Raw genomic sequence first — 24,259 nt, forward strand, 5'->3', positions numbered from 1 at the left:
CACCCGAAAAGAGACAAAACAAACTCCCAATTAAACCTGCTTATCTCGTAATTTTCATGCAGCCCAGACCGTTTCATGGCTGCAATCTCAACCTCACTCACACAGTATTAAGTTTCTTTCAAATTTCTTACGTAACTAGTGCAGGATTGTACTTGAGTAAAGCATGGGACAGTTAATCATATCAAGTAAATATTGGTATTATTACAGACACCACGCCGAGTCAAAACCCTGCTAAAAATTCCCATTTCGTTCCAAACCTTCCTCCTCCAGTTACAACATCAGTCCTTTCGGAATATTCAATTCACTCAAACTTTTTAGAAATTGCGAACAAAAGCAATTACTCCATTGTAAAAAATCTGATAAAATGTCCCAATTATCCGTCCCCCATCCCCCCGCCGAAGTCAAGACGGCTACCGTAAGGTCAAAACCGGAAAGTTTATTCAGACATTTCATCCGAGAATATTCCGCGTGCGGGATTTCCCTCAAGGCAGCGGCTTATTGGGTCGCAATTTTAGGAATTGTGAGAAAAATCACGATTTATTTTTTTCCAAAAATTACAAAAATTAGCACATTTCCAAAAATATGATAAAACTTATTTTCCTACTAATTTTTTCAGATCCTCTTCTCGTCTTTTGTGCTGGTGACGTCCTACTTCTACCTTTTTGGCGAACGCGACGCATACGTAGAAAATTCGATCGTTGTTGCGAGGGAGAAAAATACTAGTAAGTTTTAAAACTATTTTCCGACACTTTGAAATCGAATTTTGACATTCTGCCTTACGCCATTTTACATAGAAAATTGGGTTATTGAAAAGATGAGTTTGAAATTTTTCAATTTCCATAATCCATTTTTGCTGATGTATGTATAAAATTAATGACACGTTGTCTTATACTTTTTACATAATTTTTGTATTTATGTACCTCAGCCTTCAAAAACTACTGAAATGTCGAATAAAATCGGCATGATCAATTTACACATGGGGAGAAAGAATTTTTAATTCCTTCTCGTAGCATAGAAATAATTAAAAATATGCAGATTTTTGGGGGTTGTGACGTCATTCTTATTTATGACGTAGGCTGTGACTCACGTGGACCACATTTGTCATTTTTTCCAGCCTCGTCCATCTCAGAAGGATTTATGATCTTTGGAATTGTCCTCTCTGTGATCCTGGCTTTAATCCACGTCAGCCTTTTGGCGGGAATACACCAGGTGAAATTTACCTTGTAGACATACCTGTTCAAAAAAAACTTTTTTTTCATTCAAAGTTCAGTCATCCCGATTTCTGACTTAAGATTTTCATTCACATTAAATCATTCTCCTTCAAACTCGTTTCATTTCACTTCATATGGTTTCATTTCTGACTTCGCCTCATGTATTAAGCATAGGGTGAGAAATCCTTTCATTGTCACTCATTCATCTGAAATGACTGAATCTTTCACTCATTTTCAAATGACAGGAAATTCATTTTCATACAATCATTCTTCATTATGATCAGCCAAATGAATGATAGTGAACAGGTATGCTTTTACATATTTGAATAGTCCCAGACTGGTGGCTGACACACATTTGCAATTTAATTCAGAACTTGTCAAAAAATGCACTGGTACCATGTCGAATTTGACACGAGTTAAAAATAAAAATAGTTTCATGCGACTTTTTAATATTTTTAATTTCAAGCGAACTTCGAGGCCATCACGGGCTGCTGGAAAACAATGGTCGCCTTCTTCAGTGTTTATTTTGGATTAATGATTTTCGCGCATGTCATGGAAGGCAAAAATCTTTACATTCCGAAAGAAGAGGTTTTCATAACTTTGTCCAGTTTCTACGGAATTTGGCTCGTGGGTTGCTTCCGAGTTGAATTGAAGGTCAAGATGGAGGCTGAGAAATCTAACAACGATGACAATCACGTTGATACGGTTGAGATAATTGTAAAGATAATTGAAAAGTGAATTTCCGATTTAGTAATTCTGTCGATTTACAATTCGATGGTGTCAAGTGTAAAGCTCCGATTTGGTTCAAATTTTTAAATTGGTTGGCCGAAATCAATATTTACAAGCAACGTTTCTTAAAGCCGTTTCTTCGATGGCGAGAATTTGTTAAAATATACAAGAGTAAATTTACTAAATGAGCGATTTTTTACGAAACTCTGGAAGAAAATCTCACTCCTTTTCGAAAGGAATTGCCTATTTCTCAACCTTGGCCTCTCACATTTTTACAAATTTCAGGCATTGTAGAAACCGCTCAAGAAGATTGGTTTACTGATTTTGACCACTTAATTCAAAAATTTCAACCAAATCGGAGCGCGAGTCACGCCTGTGTGAAGCGTCAGTTATAAAAATACGTATGCTTGTGTCGTCCAAGTTGTACACGTTTTTCCATAATGCTTAAAACTAACTTTGACATATTTAAGTTTAAAGTTAATTTAACCTTTTTTGTATTTCTTTCTTCATCCACCTTCATTAAAACATTCTACGGTTTATGAATAAAATATTGCTTCTAAAATTTATTATTTCGTGTTCTAACTTAATAATTTTTACGATCAGTAAACACGTATTGCATTTTTCATTGGGCACAAAAATCATCCCAAACATTTTTCTAACATTTCAAAAAAACGTTCACCGTTGCTACGTAAAGTTTAATAGTGTATGTATGCAATTATTGCTTGCTTAGGTAGAAGTAGTTCCGCACGAATTTGTACGTCATTTATTATTGTTTTCATGGATTTTATTTTACTTGTTTCCCAATAGAATTTTTAAGTAAGGGGTGACCCATAAATTATGTCACGCAAAAATCGCGATTTTCTAGACCTCCTCCCCCCCTTAAGAGGTGTCACATAGGCACGATCTCATTGGAACCTTAGACCCGCCCTCCCCCCTCTTCCGTGACATAATTTATGGACCGTCCCTAAGTATGTGTACATGCTAAAAATAAGCATATTAAAAATGTACCATTTACATATTCACTAGGGATGCACCGAGTGATGAAAAATATGACTCGGCCGAGTACCGAGTACTCGGCAGTTCTTGAAACGAATACTCGGCCGAGCACCGAGTACCGAGTAATTCATAAAAATCGGGCAACATCTAATAACAATGGACATCTCCCAGCGCATTCTACGTAATTTTGAACATATTAGTGTCAGTCGATCACACATATAATTAATACCTCCAATTTGTGAAGGCGCTATAATAATGTAGACAGGTTTGGCTGAGATATTTGCATACAAAGAGGTGAAAACGTGTCTCAAAGTTAAAAATTGTACACTTCCCAAATTCAATGCACGTCTTTTCCTATTCGGATACAAATATCTATCCCATCCCTAGCGTTATGACTTATGAGATATTGTCTCATGAAACTGTTATATTAAGTATACAAACGGTTATCGGTTGAAACTAATTTGGTGAGAATCGGTGAGAATACGTTTGGTGATATCCATTGGTAGTAAAGTTTTAAAAAAATCCTTAGTTTTGTCGTCGCTGATGAATTTCGATTTAAAATACGCAAACTTGTTACGAAGTATATTTTGCAAAACCAAAAATGCAAGAAAACTTCTTGAAATCAGTTTCATGGACAAAATAATTTGTTAAAAATGAGAAAAAAAATTGAGGAAATACTCGGCCGAGTGGGTCGATAATACTCGGCCGACTCCGAGTAGTAAAAATACAGGCCGAGTCGGCCGATTACTCGGCCTAGCCGAGTACTCGGCGCATCCCTAATATTCACTGTATCCCTTCTGCAATGCGAGTAAAACAATGAAGTTTCTTAACCCCAAAGTTTATATATAAATATCCACAGATATGTAAATATACATATTGTTAGGTATATGTATGCCTACGTAGATATGTATATGTAATTAGTTATGAATCTGTACTCACTCCTGATTTAACTCTCTTCTAATAAATACTCTCCTCTGTCTCCTCTCACTGTGTACCACTTATTTATGTATAATCATATATACATAACATTGGTGGACCGTCGAGTACTTTCTTTCGCTCCTCCCACTCACAATGGATTTTAAAATTTTCAAAATTCTTCGCAAGACATATCACCTACCAAATTTGCTACGACTGCGACGACTAAGCAGCTTGACCACCGCCCCTTAGAGCTTGTCATTTTGCTTCCGATAGGGAAACTTCCCAAATCTCTCTTCTCAAAACCTTGCGTAAACTGTGTGATTTTCCTGTGAAACTTTTTTTTGTGAATTTTCGTCATCTGGTCTGTAAATTGGATTATCCTCCCGGATGCTATCAGGTCTGTAAATTGGTTCTAAACCACCCTGCAAATCTTCCCCCATTCTTAAAATTTCCAAATCTCCAGTCCAACATTTACATTTCATAATTCGAGCAAATATGCAAAATTCAAAATTCCGTTATTTGTTTTAAACACGTCAAAAAAATATATGCAAAATTGTCCTTCAAAATTGTTAAAAAATCGTAAAAATATTGTAAAAAAAAATTCCGTTTAATTTCTGAAAAAATTTGATCAAAATTCGTTCAAAATTTATCAAAATTTCTGCAAAATATTTGCAAAAATGTCATTTTTATTCATTTCGTCTGGAAAATTGTCCCAATTCTTTATCAAATTTTGTTGCAAAAATGTAATCTGATTCACCTTGTCTCAAAATTCTGCTTAACTTTTATGCTCGATCTGCGTTGTCACCACTTTCCCAGGCTGCGAATGAAATATAACGCCTTGAGATTAATGTTTGTAATGAGCAACGTCTACATATTATTTGCGTGTTCAAGTATGGAAATCCACATTGTACATAGTTCCCCTTTTTTAACGAGTCACGGTTATGGGTCACCCACACAAAACCCTGCGTCTTCGAGTTGTCCGGTTATGGGTCACCCCGACAAAACCCTCACAAGTCTGCGTATTTATGTATCTCCGATGTCCCGATGGACCACATACCACGACCACAAAAATGTATTTTTCTTTGTTTATCGTTTTGTCCCAATCTGCAAGTTTTATATGAGTCAACCACCACCACCACGCCTGAGATGACACAATTTTACCACCGATTGCGAGCCATACCATCTTCTCAAGTTCCAGCCCTGCAAATTTACTGCGTCATTCGATATGTGTATTAAATTGTTCAGTGTTATTCATGCAAAATCTTTGTTCATGTTTGCTTTCCGGAGTCATTTCATTTTTCATTTTTCCATGAATTTTTCATATGTAAACCATCAAAATTTCTAATTCAAATTGTGACTACTGAAATTTTTAGTTTGCAAACCTACACACTCTTTCAGACTATTTTTCAGGAGAAAAATTTTTTCGTGAGAGGGTAGTGTTAGGTATATGTATGCCTACGTAGATATGTATATGTAATTAGTTATGAATCTGTACTCACTCCTGCTTTAACTCTCTTCTAATAAATACTCTCCTCTGTCTCCTCTCACTGTGTACCACTTATTTATGTATAATCATATATACATAACAATATGTATATATTTATATAGAAATTGTCACATCCCCTGCTGCGTTGTCAATCCAGTTTAAAAAAAGGCATCACGACAGAAGTACCCTTTTGGAGGTGAACACAAGCAATCAGGTACCCTTTTCAGTCTGATTTTCCTCCACGAGCCGAAAAGCATTAAAAAACACTGTCCGCCCAGCCAATTCAATCACCATTGTTTTTACACAAATTTACAAGTAAGAAATTCTCTTAAATATTATTGCTTTCTCTAAAAATACGTATTTACATAGTTACCAAAAATTCGAGCATTAAGTAATTCCAGATTATTTAATTTCTCCCTTCTTTCCAAAGTTTTCTTCGTGAAAATCCTCAGGATCAACTAATAATAATGGCGTCCAGGCCAAACAAAGATAAAGAATGTCCCCACTGTTTCAAGACTTTCAACCGTCAGCGCGCTTTGGACCATCATGTCGTCACACATGAGACAAACGGTCACGCAAAGTGTGAGGTATGTACATAAATATTCAAGCTAATTAGCAATCTATATTATAAGCTAAAAATGTCTGCCTGCAACGGAAGTGAAAATAAATAAACTGCGGTAATGCCGGGTAAATACTCAAGTAGCGCAAGAATTCTGATAATGCGATATAAAATACAGAAAATAAATCACAACGTGATTTAAAGATTGACGACATCTGAATTAATTACAAATAATTAAATAATTAAGTTTCCTCATCGTGTGGACAGCATACCTGCATTTTCTTACAAGTGTTCTCCCAACAAATTCCGCAAGTGTTCTCCGAATTCGATTTCGAATTTTTTCCGTATTTTTTCTGACTTCTCAGGAAATTTTCTAATACATATTTCGGAGAAATTTCGAAAGTTTCCTTAGATTTTTCGATGAACACTTTCGGAAACTTTTTTTATTTATTTAATTTGATTCTAATCTGCAGGTTGCAGATTAGATTACTTACAATGCGATGGGGCCAGCGGTGTCGCTCCGATTTTGACGAAACCAATGAAAATTATGTATGCAGCCTTAGATAAATTAATGAAAATATGTCTCAGGATTTTTCATAATGCGAAGTTTAAACGAAATAACGACGGAATCTCCGGGAGCAAGAATTTCCATTTTTACGGTGTCATTTTTCTCGCGAGGAAAATACAGATTCTCGTTCACGGATTTCGTCATAATTTCGATTAAAATTTAAACTTAAAACGGCAGACTTGAAGTCGTTTTTTCCGATTTTGACCAGACCAATTTTAAATTTTTCAAACACAAGGATCTGAATGTTTACATGCGCGTGTTTTTAGGTTGTAGCAAAATCAGGATTTTTCAAAATTCTGGAAATTTTCCAATTTTGATCCGATTTCAAAAATGAACGAACATTTTCGCACACGATTAAATAATGTAAGTCTAGAAAAATCTACTTTTCAAAAACTTTCAATTTTTCAAAACTGCTGGTTTGTTGTATTTAAAAGAATTTTCAAAAATTCAAAAATTGTCAAAATTTGTGCAAGCAATTTAAAAATGAAAAAAACCTCAAGGGTTTTAAGTTTAACGGTAGTACAGCGATTTTCATGGTATATTGTGAAAAATGAGACTCCTGGTGGTGAAAGAAATAGGAGGCAGAGGTCGTATGCCTTCTGTTTCTTCCATCGTCAATTTACGCAATGGTAAATCCCACCATCGCAGCACCAGTCTCATTCTGACTGGTGGAGCGATAGGATCACCACCAGCATTAATGTTTTTGGATTTCCCGTGACTGGTGTGAATGGGCAGGATTTAGCACGAGAAATCGTCTCATGGTGGTCAAAAAAGTTGCAAGTTTATCAGGAAAATTGATATGCCGTTGAACAAGAACGGAATTTGATAATAATTTTGATAGCATATGAAAGCTTACTAGTTCCACCACAATTGCCAGGTCAGTAGAGGTCAATATTGTATTTAACGTAAAAGATGTGAAGCCGGAAAAGTGGACTTGCAAAAATAAGAAACACACTTCACAACTGATGTCTGAATTAGCCAAAATTTATTCAATTGAACACCGACGACCGGTTTCGGAAATCATCATCAGGTCGTGTTCTATGTTTAAATACATAATGTAAGACATGATTCAAATTACAGATATGATTAATCAATCAAGACCAGTATATAACTATTTACCTTATAATAATAATAATATAAATATGACGTTTGTGAGGTAAATTATCCACTTTCACTGTTCGGAGCTAAAATTATTTGTAAAATTTACAGAAGAAAAGTATTAATATCTATATTACATATTTTATGATTAAACGCTATTACAAGTACAAATATGTCTACCTGATTTTACATTGTAGTTTCATCGGAAACATTATAAATTGCCTCAGCACGTGGTAAAAAACTATTTTATATATATATAAACGAGTTTACATGTAAGTAATCGTGAAGAGGCAATCACTGATTACTCTGCTTCTGTTTCACTATGTAGTAATAAATGCTGCCAACTTTACTATAACTTGTGTGAATCTTCATTTTGCTTAAAATCTCTTTATGTCTTAAATGGGAGCTTTTCTCTCCCTCCTTACGAATGAACTCGATGGTGATACTACCTAATCTGGATAATGCACAATGGGCCAGGAGCCTAAAAATGTGGCCATTAAGGCGGTATCTTGAATTGGCTATTCACATATTTCAACATGTAGTATAGAACCAACATGTCCTCCATGCAAAATATAAAACCAAATGTTACACCCACTCGGGTGTACCCGTGGGGTAAACTTTTCATAATACATTACGAAGATAGGGCGAACACATTTTCTAAAAACTTCACAAAACTTCACGCATTGCGGACTCAAAACTCATGCCATTAAATAGCCCATGGTGTGCTAAGTATACCCTGCTGCGACCGTCTGCGACCATCAAGCTTTATTCCAACCACACCCACTTTTAGTCATTAAAGTTAAAAAAGTCAAATTTAAGTTGAATTGCCTTTGCTCAAGAATGCTTTAAGTATACTCGCTCATTGGACTTTCTTAGCAAACTGAGGTGGTAGCAGGAACGTATTTTGGGTGTGAAAACCACACCCTCTGGTAGGGGAATCAAAATTAAAGACATTTCTTGCTGAAAGGCTTGATGGCCGATCTTGTCATGCTTAACAACATTGAAAGTTGAAATTCGGATTACTTTTCCAATTGTTGACCGATTTTCATAGTGGCGACTGTTTTGGAAACCTTGGGTCAATTGGCGAAATATATATTTCCAGATTTTCTAAATTCTACCACACCCCCTCGAAATTAGAGTTGCAAGGTCTTGTTGCAAGGGCAAGAAATTGTAAAATATAATTAATGAATACGGCCCAAATTTCAAAGACTAAAAATCGAACTGCAGATCGAAAAAATACCTCGAAACCGAGGGCACTACCAGCAATGTTCAATTGGTCATATGCCACACCCCCAGTGGGTGTGGCCCTTGGCGACTTTTCGATTTTAACGGAACCATGTCATGTGATATATCATTTTTCTCAGCTTGACAAGGGGGTTTCTACGGAGTACCTAAAATTGGGAAACCGCTCCCCTAGTGGGTGTGGTTCTCAAAAAATTTTATATTTTAGTAAAACCATGCGATGTGTTATGTCATGTTTCTCAGCTCGACGAGAGGATGTCGACATAATAATTGAAACTTAAAAACCACACCCCCCGTGGGTGTGACACTCTGCGATTTTTCAATTTTAATGAAGCCATGTCACGTTATATAGAATTTTGTCAGCTCAACTAGCGGATCTCGACAGAATTAATAGAATTTTGAAACCACGCCCCCAGTGGGTGTGGCGTTCAGCGACTTTCTCCGATTTCAAATTTCAAGTTGTTTTCTCCGATTTCAAATTTCTCCAACACCGAAATAGCACCACCTGTATTTTTGCGTTTCCATGAAGGCTCGTGTTTTCGGTTGTGGCGGTTTTGAGGCAATTTTCAGCTCAAATTTAAATTTGTCAAAAAGTTGTATGTTTTGTAATTTTAACGCTATATCAAAAACGAAAGAAGTACAACATTTTTTCCCGAAAATTATCCTATTTCGGAATTTTGAAAAATGCAGCAAGGAATTGTGAAAAACTAAATTTTTTTTATTCTTTTTGAAAGTGGGTTTTTCTTAATTTAGGTAATGCAATTCTAATTATTTTGTAAAAGTCCGTTCATTTAGTTAAGAGAAATGATGACACGACATGACATGGTTTAATTAAAATCGAAAATTCGCTGAACGCTGATTTAAGGTATACGTTAGAAACCCCCTTGTCGAGCTGAGAAACATGACAACACTTGGCATGGTTTTATTAAAATCGAAAGTTTTCTGAGAAACACACCCACTGGGGGTGCGGTTTCCCAATTTTAGGTATTCCATCGAAACCCCCTCGTCGTGCTGAGAAGAATGATATATTGCATGACATTGTTTCGTTAAAATCGCCAATTTGCTTAGAGCCACACCCACTGGGGGTGTGGTGTCAAGATTTTAATGATTCTGTCGAGATCCCCTCGTGGAGCTGAGAAAAATGATATATCACATGACATGGTTTCGTTAAAATCGAAAAGTCGCCGAGGACCACACCCACTGGGGGTGTGGCAGGTGACAATTAAAAATTTCCTCATATACTATATGCTTTAGATTATTGTTGCACACCAAAATCTCATTTTTATTTCTTCAAATTCGGCTCATATATATTTTTGGCCAAAATTTAATAAATCTGGCCCACTGTGTAATGCTTTGTAAAATGGCATTACAATGTATGAATTTCTATTTGTATCTACTAATAAAGTAGAAGTTTCAGTTTTAACATTGTAATTGTGCAGTATTTCGGGGTGATGAATAATTAAATTACTTATAATTAAAGCTTTCTTTGGCTGTAGCACACTGTATCTGTCTAATAATTTTCAATTTTACGTCATTGCGAGCCATATGTGAGACAGGTGTCTAATATTTCACCACAATAAACCTCTTAACCTAAATTATGACGGAATCCGTGAGCGAGAATCTGTATTTTTCTCCCTCGCAAGAAAAATGACACCGTGAACATGGAAATTCTCGCTCACGGATTCCGTAATAATTTCCTCTAAACTCCGCATTATGAAAAATCCTGAAACACGTGTTTAATTATTTATCTAAGGCTAAATAATTTTCGTGGTTTCGTCATAGTCGGGGCTAGATCGCTGGCGTCATCGCATTGCTAGATATGTAGTTGCATACTGCAACATTGGAAAATGTTCTAGGATTTCCCAGGAGTTCGGCAAAATAAATTAGTTTCCCCATTTTCAATATATGCGCTCTAAATAATAATTAGTAAAGGTTGAAAGGGGATAACATAACAACCAAAGGGCTAAATTTGTCCAACCGTTGTACAAAATTTGTCCAACGCTGCGTAACGTTTCATCAACAGTGGATAAATTTTAACTTTTGGTTGTGTCATCCTCTTTTTTACTCAACCTGGAGGAAATTTGACATAGTTATTGTTATTCAGAGCATAAACCTTACCCTTGATCGAACTAATGTTAATCTAGAATTAGTACACTATATGTAATTAATCCAAACTTTTGAGCACGTTTAATTTTTAACAGGTTAACATTAGATTTTTAAGCTTGTATAAGTATACACGTTATAGGCACGGGAAATCATCTCGAAGTACGAATTGCTGACGAGGAAAACTATGCGTAAATTGATGGCATCCTCTTGACGTTGAACACTTTCATCCGTTGGTTACTCTTTTTTTTTTTTTTTTACTCAACGTTACATTTTGCTCACATTTATTTTGTCAGTTTGATTTAAAGTATTGAAATTAGAATGTCCAAATTTTCCAAATTTTCCAAATTTTCCGATACAAACAAATTGCATATGCATACATACATAGTGGGGTCATAAGTTCTCGTGAATGCATTTCTGGTAATAAATCCCAAAGTATTAAAGCTATCTGTTCGAAATTTTTATGGATTAAAAAGGTATTAATATTGTTTAGAAATCACAACTTCTTTGTCAAGATTTCGTCCACGGGCAATTAGACAAGACAACTCGTGACGGCCACAGGTCGATCGTGGTACGCGCCAATTTTCGTGCCAAAAGTATTTCAGACTTTTCACCGTTGGCAAAAAATTTAATAGAAAAAAAGGCCAGATATTTGTTGTACAGAAGTCTGACATCCGTTTAAGTATGCGGAAGTCAATACGAAGTCATCACCGTGGTGTGAATGGGAGCAAGTTGACTGGAGAAGTGAAATCTCTGTTTTTTACCGCAAAGGGTACAAGTTGAAGCCAAGAATTATTTTCAGAGTGTCCTAGAGACAAACGTTAATAACCTGAACCCTGGACCCTCCGAAAATGCGAAGATGCGAAAGGTGCAAAATTGTCCAAAACTGGCTTCAGACGAATTTTCATGACTTTTTTTCATCCGTAGAACGGTGCTCAGTATCTGCAGACCTTAATCCCCTAAATTATGACTGGTGGTCAAAATTTTAGGTACAAGTATGCTCTAAATTTCACCCAAGTGTGGAAGGGCTGAGGTCGCACTTACTGAAGATCTGGCGCTTTTCCCAGGAAATCCGTGCGTGCCGCGATCTAGCAGTTTTTGCCACGACTTGTGCCATGTCTTGTGTACAAGCCCGTGGAGGAAATTGTGAAAACGAAGTTATGATTTCTAAACAAGATTAATACCTTGTTCATCCACAAAAATTTGATAGCTCAAAATCAGATAGCTCTAATACTTTGGGCTTTATCACCGGAAATGCATTCACGGGAACTTATGGTCGGACTATGTAGAACAAAGTAATACAGCATTAAACCTAGTATTTAGACCGTCTTTAAAACTGACGTCCAAACTCAGTCTGTGGCGATGAATTTTGTTTCGTGTGTGTGAGGTGTTCCTAAGACCTTTGGCTAAGCAGTCCATTCGCCGTTTCCGCAAATTCATTGCTCTTCCTATATTTTCGAGGATAATCTTCTTCAACTACTCCTGAAAAATTTTGCAAACAATAAAAAAATCTGCAGCTCGTCTCATTGTCAGATGAAGCTGTTGTTTTAGTGGTCCAAATCCATAAAAACCCACAAGAGTGGCATATGTGGTTGCAACGAATTACGAATGATTGAAACTCCTAGATTTTGTGTTCACTCGCCTATGTAATGGGTCGTTTACCTTGACATTTTCGAGATACATAAAGTAATTTAACGTGTGAACTTTGGTCATTTTTGAGACCTTTTTTAAAGTTTGTTCTCGACGACCAATCTCACATGCAGCTGACATATTTTAACAATTTTTCCAATTTGAGTTTGGGCCGGAGGATTTTCTCGGCTTGTCGGGGCTTCGATTTTTCGAAAAACCTTTTTTTGGGGGCTGAAGCCTTGCAGGGGATGAAAGTCCCGCTAATTTGTATTTTTATTTAATTAAAGCAGAATTAAGTGAACGATATGTTGGAGAACGAGCTATACTGCACTCGAATAATTTCAATTTGTCTATAATTTTCGTTTGTGACAATCTTCCTTCGGACAAAATGCTTAATGAGATTAATAGACTTCGAATTGCAATTTCTTGGGCAGTTTTTAACTGATTTTTGTCAAACAAACGATTAACACCAAAGAGCACACCAAAGAACTCCGTTTTGAAATTAACCAATAAAATTAATGATGTAATCAATTCCTATTTCCTGTAATTAATTCCAATGAAATTACGGAAGTATAAAAAAAGCCCATGCGTTTGGTCAGTTTTTCTCATTGGGCAAATACGATATGTGACCCTCGTGTAGCAGTTTCGTGCTGCCTAAATTTGTGTGCTTTCTCAGCCACATAATTACTCTACGTCCTGTTGCCCGGTGATCTACTACAATAATGTGTCCTATTTGACCAACATCTTTACACTTTGCCAGACATATATTTTAAACATCTTACGATCAGCCTAGAAATCAAGATGTCATGGATTTCCAAAAAATTCTTGGATCTGTTTTCGTCAACTTTAAAATTAATTCGGTGGTTAGAATTGTGATTCCCAGTCGAAACTTATTAAGTATATCTCTGAATCGACTTTGGAGATTCACAATAACATCGCATGTTAACGTTGCTGATGATAAAATATCGGCTAAAGCCTTAATTATTTCCCAATATTGGCTACATCCTTAGATGATTTTCGTGAGCTGGTTTGATAATTGCCTAAAATTTGGTTTAGATTAAATAGTTCTCCTTGGCGTTTACCCGTTAACAAAGAAATTAATGCTCTGGTTACCCATAAGTAATTTACTGACACTTATTCGGTGATATTCATGTTAAGGCAACGCTGCTCGGCTAGAAATTGTTTATCGCTATTAGGTTCCAAAATTCGTGCCTCTTAAGTTTAAAATTAAAGTCCATATAAAATATTTATCTAATAAATATTAAAACCCCGCATATTATGCCCCGACGTCGACAGTTGTACAATTCAACATTTTGTACCTTAAGTATGCTGATGTAACTTAAAGATTTGCAGCTATATGGAGCTAACATTTTAAGAATTTAAATAAAATCCTGCCAGGGTTAAAATTATTTCCTAAAGTGGTAGTGGGATTTTTATGTAGGCTAGTCAATTTTCAGGGTAGAGATAACTCCAGCAATAAAAGTACCATATCTTGGTGGTCTCTAAATCCGACTTATCTGGGGACAAATCCATAGAAACAATAGTTGTTGTACGGTTTTCCGATGATTCTATAGCTAAATTTGTTGTACGTAGACGATACGTCATTACCATGATTTATGATGCCATAGGATATCTGTCCACCCTTCTGAGACAATTTATTGAAGTTCCCAAAAATCTGAATTAAGGATTCTTTTCTTCCTGCGCCATTTTCAGACGTATGTGTTCTCTTCCTTCCTTTGTTTCTGCAAAACTAAGTTCTTATTCGTCCTTCTCGTTTCCAAAATGTGATTGCTCTTTTTTGTGTCTTACCACGACCTAAATATTCTGCCCTTCATGTTTTCTTCTGCAACTTGAGTGTTCTGGTCTGCTTGTGTTTTTCCAACACCTGAGTTTTCTGTTCTACTTGTGTATTTCAAACCTGAGTGTTCTGTTCTGCTTGTGTTTTTCTAAGGCCCGAGTGTTCTGTTCTGCTTGTATCTTTCTAACACCTGAGTGTTCTGTTCTGCTTGTGTTTTTCAAACCTGAGTGTTCTGTTCTGCATGTGTTTTTCAAACCTGAGTGTTCTGTTCTGCTTGTTTTTCATCATACCTAAATGTTCTGTTCTGCTTGTGTCTTTCTAACACCTGAGTGTTCTGTTCTGCTTGTGTTTTTCAAACCTGAGTGTTGTGTTCTGCTTGTGTTTTCCTAATACCTGAGTGTCATGTTCTGCTTGTGTTTTTCAAACCTGAGTGTTCTGTTCTACTTGTGTTCTCCTAATACACGATTGTTCTGTTCTTACTGTGTCTTTCTAAGAGCTATATGTTCTTCTGTACCGATGCATTTCAACGACCTTGGTGTCGTGTTCCTCCTGTTTTTCTTTGACTCAAGTGTTCTTTTCGTGCTTATCTAACACCAAGATATTTCTGTTGTTCGGACCGATCAGTTGTTCCGGTCAATTTGTTTAGATTACACATTACCTTTTCCTACTTTTTAATTTAAAAAAAATTACGTAAAAAAAATTTGGCGGCGCTTCGCGCCGCCAAGTGTACTCCCGCCGCCTACAAGTGTTCTCCCAACCTAGTTGGAGGATGGGTAAGAAAATGCAGGTATGGTGGACAGACAGACTAACTAAGTCATCACATTAAGTGGCTTCCGCTACTTAATGTGATGACTCTGATAAGGAAACTCGCGCTAAAATTTATTATGAAATAAATTAAAAATATTAAATGCCTGATGATAGTTTTATTGCCTTGCTTATCGTGGGGGGTTATCTCAGAGTGTTAAATGTGCCTTCATATCCCTTCGAGAATTTTTTTTTCATTTCCTTTGCTGACAAACATTTCCAACTTATAATGTTCCCTCGCCCCCTGGGAGATGGGCTTATACGCTAGTTAACTTAATTAAATTTCCCAACATTGTCTACAGATTTGCTTCGTAACTTTAAAGCATCACGTCGCCCTGGCCGAACACCTCGCCCGAATTCACAGCAACAAATCAAAACAAATTTGCAAAATTTGCTCTCGCCAATTTCGTAGAAAACAACATCTCCAAATACACATGCGCAGCATTCATACCAGGCAAGAAGAAAGACCCCGACACCCCTGCCCGGTTGTCGGTTGTGGGAAAACATTTCTGGGAAAATCTACCCTTTCCGCACATTTTAAAGTGGAACATTCCCAGCTTCGATTTAGGTGCACACTTTGCCACAAGCTGTTCAAAACCAGACACAGCCTCCACGCCCACATTGCCACGCATACGAAGGAAAAAAGCCACAAGTGTGAAACATGTGGGAGGAGTTTCACACAGGCGAGTGCATTGAACCTTCATCAGGTAAAGGGTTAACCGAATCTTATGGTTCATCTATTAAATACGCGTCATTTTTTCTACAAGATTACGTGGCAGCTCCTCGGAATTTTGAATTGGTTCTATTTTTGCAAACGTTTCCAAAATTAAAAAAGTTTTAGAAAGTTTGCACCTAAATTCAGCAGTGAATTGGTGCGTTTTAAATAGATGAACCATGCAAATGTAGATATTTGCATAGCTACACCGGGAGTGGGTAGCGAGTTATAAGCCCAATATTTACGAATTACGGGTCACTTATCTACCCGTTGAATGGCATATTTGAAGAAAACTAATTATTTAACGGGAAATTTCAATTTTTTGTACATTTGCTTTCGCTTTTTCCTCCTTTTTTTGACTCCAATATTTTTCTTGAAATAGGCTATTCAATAAAAACATGAGTGTCACGTGATTTTTAAATTTTAGTTGACCAGAAAATCCCGGCGTATTTAGCTTGAAAAAATGTTCCATTGGTTTGCTAACAATCAATTTCTTCTCCGGCAGATTACCCATCTGGGGAAATCGGTCCGAGAAGTATTCCAGTGTCACTTATGCCCTTCGTCATTCACCTTCCGTGCCAACTTATCGACTCACATGAAGAATTACCACGAAAATCGGAAGGCCCAAAATCAGTGCCATATTTGTGACAAGAGACTCACGACCCCTCGGCAATTGAAGTATCACCTGGATCTCAAACACTCCCCGAAGGAGAGGCCTATTTACCCCTGCGATATGTGCGGGTACGAAACGAAATACAAGAACAACGTTAATTCCCACGTGAAACGGGTGCACGAAGGGGTGAAAAGATTCCAATGTTATTTTTGTGCCAACAAATTCTTCGATTTTAAGGGTATGACCGGCCACATTTGCAGACTAATGAAAAATAGGGGGAAATTCGGTTTAAGGGTACTCACGACAACGTCTTTTTTTTATTAAGCAAACTTGCCAACGTTAAAAAATTATCGTCGTGACGTGATTCGCAAAATACGACGAAGTTTTCATAAATTTGATGTGATTCTCGTTCTTTGCTCGAATTTTTGGACGGATGGCAATTTAATTTATTTTAGCTTATTATGTCATATGTTTCAAATAAATAAAATCTTTTGATTTTTCATATTATAAAATCATTGTATTATACGCTAATCGGCTTATTGACAATTGATAATATATGTATCGACATATTTAGGTGACATCACAATTGAACAAATTTGCATGCGGGACAGAAAACTTTATTGTGATACACATTTATGCAATTTTCTTCTTGTTATTGTTAAATTTTGATCAGGAATAACCCATATGTTGTACGGCAGTATATTTAAGACAGTCATAAATTCATTATTACAATTTGGCCTATACAAGAAATTATATATTTAGATCAATTTGCGTTACCGTGTAAACTTGTGTGTAAGGAATCCTTTATGATGTTCCACTAAATAAAGGAGAGAATAAGGATCAATATTTTATATGTAAAAATACGAGAATTTTCTCGCTAAGAAATTCGTCGTCTAAAAAATTTAACCCATTTTAGATAAAAGCCTGTTTCATAACCTATTTTTAAATTATTGTGAAAGTTTCCTATGTATGTACATACCTGATTCTACTGTGCGGAAAAATTGGGTGTCATGATTTTGTGCCGAATAATTTTGCATGGCTTGCAAACTTTGGCGAAGTTCAGGCAGTTGTGGTGTTGTTTTTCTTGAGCCCCGGTTTCCAGTTCGTTAATTGGTGCTTCTTCTTGTCGTCTCGTTTTAACTTTGGGTGCCCCCACCTCGTTCATGGACCGGGGGTCGGATTCGGATCCGATTTCAGCAGAACTTCGAGAATATGCGTCTGATTAAATGATTTGTAATTTTTATTTAAGCCAAGGCTTTTGGCTTACCGAGGAGGTACATAAGCAAAAAAAAATTAAAATATAAACCGATTTGGAAACTAATTATGGCAAAAATTGTGGCAATTTGAAAGTGCGGGTTCGGCCGAATGATTGATTTTTGACTTTGTAGGCACGGGAAATTTGTACCTCGAGACAACCTTCTTACGGACGGACAAAACGATCACAACAAGCAGTAACATGCAGAATAATTTGATTTGAATCCTATGTAAATCAGTATGAGCAAAAGCACATAAATACGTGAGCCCATTGCATAAACTGATAAATTGATTAACAATTGAATGAGTTGGGTAATTGATTCATAAAGTAATTATATATGACTGATACGAACATATGTATGTACATACATATCTCTGCTATACATAGTCGGACCAGGTATTCCCGTACAAGCATTTCTAGTGATAAGTCTCAAAGTATTAGTGCTATCTATTCGAAATTTTTACGGATTAACAAGGCACTAATATTGTTTAGAAATCATGACTTCTTTTTCAAGATTTCCTCCACGGGCGTGTACAGAAGACATAAGTCGTGACGAAAACTGCATGTTTGGGGGACGAACGATTTTCATGGGAAAGGCGACCAGATCTTCTGTTGGTGTGACCTGTGGACTTCCACACTTGTGTGAGATTTAGAACATACTTGCATCTATAATTTTTGACCACCAGTCATAATTTAGGGGATAAAGGTCTGCAGGTGCTGAGGACCGTTCTTGCAATGAAATAAAGTCATGAAAATTCGTTCAAGGCGGTTTTTTGGACAATTTTGCACCGTGAGCAGGAACAGAGTCTTGCTGAAAGGTCCAATGTTGATTTCCCGAGGGGTCAGTGTTCAGGGGTTTAATTATTGGGTCCAGGACACTCCAAAAATATTTCTTGGCTTGAACTGCTACTCTTTGCGGTAAAAAAAACAGAGATTTGCTTTTTCCAGCCAACTTGTGCGCATTCACACCATGGTGGCGACTTCATATTGACTTCCGCATACTTAATGGGATGTCAGACTTCCGTACAGTAAATATCTGGCCATTTTTTCTATTAAATTTTTCTCTGACGGTGGAAAGTCTGAAATACTTTTCCCAAAAAAATGGCGCGTACCACGATCGAGTAGTTTTCGTCACGACTTATGTCTGCTGTATAAGCCCGCGGAGGAAATTTTGAAAAAGAAGATATGATTTCTAACCAATATTAGTACCTTCTTCATCCGTAAAAATTTCGAATAGATAGCACTAATACTTTGGGATTTATCATCCAGAACTGCTTGTACGGGAATACCTGTTCCGACTATGTATGTATGTAGATCCATAAAGCACCAGGACGACATGTAACTAGTTGGAACCATGTAACACCAACAGTGTATTGAGTGATGCGATTTCAGTTGAGTGTATAAATATTTCTCATTTATGTAACTGCTTACAAATTCGTGTTTAAAAAATAGAATTACTACCTACTTCCGAAGATGTTTATCAAATATGGCAGATCTACATACATACGTATATCTCTTACTCTCGCAAAATTCTTCCAAGTTGGTCGATCCATGTACGGTTTAATGCTTAATAAAAATTGTAATTTCATCCAAACAATGTGATATTTGATACGGACCCATTTTAAATCATAACATGATATCAACTTCATCTCCGATGTATTTGCAATTCTCAGAAAAAAATCAAAACCCGTAAAAATTTATAGATTTTAGATCATAGTCACGAACTCGCCCTAAATCAAATCTCTTAATAAGCATTATTAGATTCCCAGAAAAATTTTGGATGAGATGGTGCATGATTAAAATAAATAAATACAAAATTTTTAATTTTTTTACTTCAGACCAAACTGTAAATGAGTTGTAGCCAAAGTTCCAATTTTTTCCGTTTCGTTTGAATTTATATCAGCCCTCCCAAAATTTAGCCGTGACTTCAAAAATGGCTACAATATCAATTTTGTACAAGTTTGTGACTAATTCTAGCGAATTGTTGGTCAATTCATTTACAACTCTTCGTCAACACACAACATATTGTAAAACCATTTTACGGTTGCAATTACTCTTCGTCCAGCAAGTTTATGAACCTGAAATGATGATATTTATGTTACCAGGACTAATAGTAATACATACACACCACGCCGAACAATACACATAACTTCACAACCCAACTTTTGAAGATAAGATTATTAGGATATTTATCAGACTGATTACACATTAATGGATGACGCTCGTGATTACAGATATTCGGTGCATATTGTAGTTAATAACCTGCAACCTTGAACTTAACCAAGTCAGTCGTAACAGAATTTCCAAGCCAATTAGTACCTGAAAAAATTCTGTAGCCGCTTTTAACCCAACCTTAACCGGGTTGCATAATTTTTTTGCACGGAAAACACGAAATTCCAATCAAATCTGAACCACCGTTATGGAAAATAACTTCCCCCTTTCCGACGTGGTAGAAATTCTTAATCGAGATGACTACCTTGCCACTCAAATGGAAAAGTTTGCCAACTTGTTAAACATTCCATTAAGCGAAAGAATACATTTGAAAGATCGCGAAAATTACGATTACATCACTAATTTGCTACAGAGATGGGTAGGACGCCGAGGGAAGGAGGACGCAAATTTAATTAAATTGATTGAAATTCTTGAAAAAGGGGAGTTAAAAAGTGCTGGTAAGTTATACAGATATTTAATTAAATTCACACTTTTTCTATACAGCATTAACCAAATATATGTAGCTCATTCCCAGGGTAAGGAAAACCCATACCCAGGGGTTTTACCTGGGTTTTGCTGGTAGTCAAAGTACTCGGGGTGGTCGGGATTTTCGGGGCAAACTGAGGTAGGGTATCATGTCTGTAATTTAGCAACAAAACTGCTTGCTGATTCAATTTTAAATAACTCAATGATTAATTAATTTGTTGAATTGTTAATAATGTCATATTATCATACTTTCTTGAATTTGAAAACCCCGACTACCCGTGAGTATTGCTCAAATTTGGCACCCCAAAACCCAGGATAACTAGCATACCCTGCTCATTACGTCTCAAAGGTTAACGTAATCTGTCCATATCCTTAGATACACTTAGGATCCAGTTCGGTCTAAACGATTCATCGAACCATGACGATAACCTGCCTCCTACGAGGCTGTACGTCGGACGGTCAGAACAAGAGAAGGACATCCTTGGGTACCGGCTCAACTCAAATATTTGCATCATTCACGGACCGGACGGGATCGGAAAGACACAATTCGTCCTAAAAACATTCAAGGAAGGCATCAACTTTCAATTTCTTTCCGGCCACAGTATCACCAATTTGAGAACATCGTTGGAAAATCTGGCCAAAAGACTTGGATATAACATTTCCGAACAGGGTGGTATTCAAAAATCATTAACCGATTTATTCAAATATGTTTCTCGGAAGGGAAACATGGCCCCCTTAGTAACGGTTATCGATGGATTGAACCTGTTTGGTGGGGAAACTGATGAACTGAAACAGGAAATTGAGAATTTCATAAGAATCTGTTCCAAAGGTAGGAAGCACTTCCTTGTCATCACATCGATAAGGAGAGATATAATACCCCTAGAAGATTTTGAAACAATTGTCTCGAGATTTATGAAATTACCTATTTTCGCAAATGACGAGGCCGACAAATATGTTCGAAGCAATCTTGAAGCCGAAGATGACTATAATATCAGGGAACTAAATAGCGAATTAGGGAATTATCCACTTGCAATTCATCAAGCCGTAGAAACCATTAAGTTCAGGGGCATTACAATCAAAACATTCTTGGCTGACTATAAAAGCGTTGGGTTATCGATTGACAAGCAACCTGCGGGAAGTTTTAAGGCATCTATGCTTTCTATCATGAGAATGACTATGTCGCAAATTGTTACGGAGTACCCGTCTGGTTTCCTAGCAGTACAAATTTTGCAGCTTCTCGCATTTATGGAAAGCGATCGCATTTTGTTACAAGACTTGGAACAAATTTCCAGCCATTGGCAAAATGTCGATTATACAAAAGTAGGCCAATGCACTCAACTGCTTTCTAATTTTTCTTGTATTGATCAAGATTCCGATAAAAGCAGCGTTTCCATGCACCGCGTCGTGCAAAAGGTTGTCCGACTAAATTTGCGAAAATATCAGGAAAACGGTCAAAATATGGAAGAATTACAGCTTTCACAATTTTTCCAGAAATTACTAAATATTCCCTTTATGCAAGAATCCTCCAAAAGTAGACTCACACAATTGGCTCGAATGTGGACTTTGTTTTCGCACAAATATCTAATCACATATCGTGACCTACACGAGATACCAAACCAGATATATTCCAGGTATGTGAAGCTGGGGCTTTTCTCATACGCAAAGTCGTTCATTTTTCAGCAAAAAGAAATTTTTGCGAAGCAGTTAGGGGACCATGACGTAAGTACAGTAGATATTGCTAAAAGCTGCGCAAACCCTATGCGGAATTTAGGAGATTATATCAAAGCGGAAAAATTATTTCGGGGTGTCCTGATCGATGAGATAAAACTCAGAGGTGTCAACCATAAAGAAACACTGGACACCGAACACTGGATCGTGTCCATGTTATTCAGGCAAAAGCGGTACGACGAGGCGGAAAATGAGGCCAAGCAACTAATCACCAAGTGCCAAACTGCCAACGACAAAATGCTTGAAATGATGGTTACACAAGTGTTAGCATTTATTATTGGCAGAAAAGGTGACCTCCTGGGCAGCCTGGAGAAGCATGAGGAAGTATGGAATTGGCGAAAAAAACAATTTACGAGTCGTCATGAACAAACAGTTGCATCATTGCATAATTATAGGACAATGCAAGTACGAGCTAGGAGAGTATGACGACGCAATCAACATCTTTAATAATATTTTAGAAGATTTTCTCGAATTTCGAACACATCCTGACAATTTGAGATCGAGGTATTGGCTAATTATGTGTAAATTCCGAAAGGATGATTCTGTAGATAGAGTTCCCATTTTACGGAGTTGTGTTGACGAATTGGAGAACATTATTAAGACCCAAAAGGAATTAGGATGGGATGATCGGCATCCAGACCTTGAGGAAGCTGTTAAGAGTAAACTTATGATTGTGGAAGAGATAGAGGCAATGGGTCCATGGGGCGGTTCGTCTGTATCCATCGAGATATCTAACGTTCCTCAGGAGCAGATGGTGACACCCGTTCGCCCGAACGTTGTCATCAACGTTCCTGTCGAAAACGTTGGTATCAACGGTGACGTCGTACAAGGTGACTGTTGCCAGAGAATGTCGTCATGCATTTCTTGTTTCTCAAATCGAAGGTGTTCTTGGCCATGGTTAATATTGCTAATCGTTTTCCTGTTGGTCTGTGTAGGTTTGTGTCTGTACTTTTTCGTTTTCAAAACCCCAAAACACAGCACATAACAAATTTCTTGAAACAGAACACACCTACTGGAGATTTTAAAAATTAGCAATGCTTATTTTTGGCAACTACATAATTGGGTTATTCTCGTAACTTACCTTGCTTAGTCGGTACTTTTGCTTCTTTTGAGGGACTCATAATGGACGGATTTCAGCATATGCTCGCAGATTTGGATCAAATTAGTGTCAATCAATTATAAATATAATTAGTATGAAATTGGCAAATGGCACTATCTGCCAGTGCGCAGGTTGAGCGTAGATATTTACATCCAAAGTGCGAAAAATGTCAAGCAAATTTTACAAATGAAAAATTTGATGGCATTGGGAGGGCGTTTTCTCCTCTTTTTATGCAAATATCTCCGCTGACGTTGAGCAGTGGGAGATAGTTCTATTTGCAAATGTCATCCTAATTATATTTGTGATCGATTAACGCTAATTTGGTCCAAATCTGTGAGCATAGGCTGAGAGACGTCGATTGTGAGTATTATAAATTGGTATAGATCGGTTTTTCCTAAAGATTGTTACATATAATTTTAAATTCACTAAACACTAAGGTTCCCTGAGGTTCATTGGCACATAGATGTGTTTACGCAAATTTTACGACTAGGGTACAAAACTTGAAACTTTTGAGTACTGAACAAATACTAATAATTGAAATAATACAAGTACTAGTACAAGTGCTAATAGAAATAATACTAATACAAATACAAATAATACATGTATTAAAATTTTGAGCGATTAATTACACAAAATTGAAGATTAGTTCAATAATTACTGCTAAAAAATTAGACTTATATAATTTGAAACTAGATAATAAAAACATGTTTGCGCGAAATGTGGCTTACTAATAAGCTGACATTTTATTCTTGCAAATTATTGATATCGTAAATTCAAAAAAAGACGCATTTCAAAATTTTAACAATTCTCACTATAAACCGGCAAATTGTTGCATTTTACCAAAATTACATAACCACTACAAAGGTTTGCGGCAGGTAAACCAATTAGCAGCACGTGCCAAATTGAGGATTATTGGATTTTTGCGCAATTACGTGAAGGTCCATAATTAAGTAATTTTGCTTGGCAATTCGTGCCCACTGAATAATATTCAGTATCGTCCTACCCGCACTA

At 36.7% G+C, this 24,259-nt stretch overlaps 1 protein-coding gene across 1 annotated transcript; it reads left to right on the forward strand.

The window, feature by feature from the left end:
• The first annotated feature begins 22,320 nt into the window (after window positions 1-22,320).
• On the forward strand, window positions 22,321-23,958 carry LOC118437863. Its single transcript, XM_035857254.1, has one exon. The coding sequence runs from the start codon at window positions 22,466-22,468 to the stop codon at window positions 23,132-23,134; it is 669 nt and encodes a 222-aa protein (XP_035713147.1). The 5' UTR covers window positions 22,321-22,465; the 3' UTR covers window positions 23,135-23,958.
• Window positions 23,959-24,259: the final 301 nt, after the last annotated feature.

This window comes from Folsomia candida, unplaced genomic scaffold (genome assembly GCF_002217175.1).
Source record: "Folsomia candida strain VU population unplaced genomic scaffold, ASM221717v1 Fcan01_Sc016, whole genome shotgun sequence".
NCBI classification, from domain to species: Eukaryota; Metazoa; Arthropoda; class Collembola; order Entomobryomorpha; family Isotomidae; genus Folsomia; species Folsomia candida.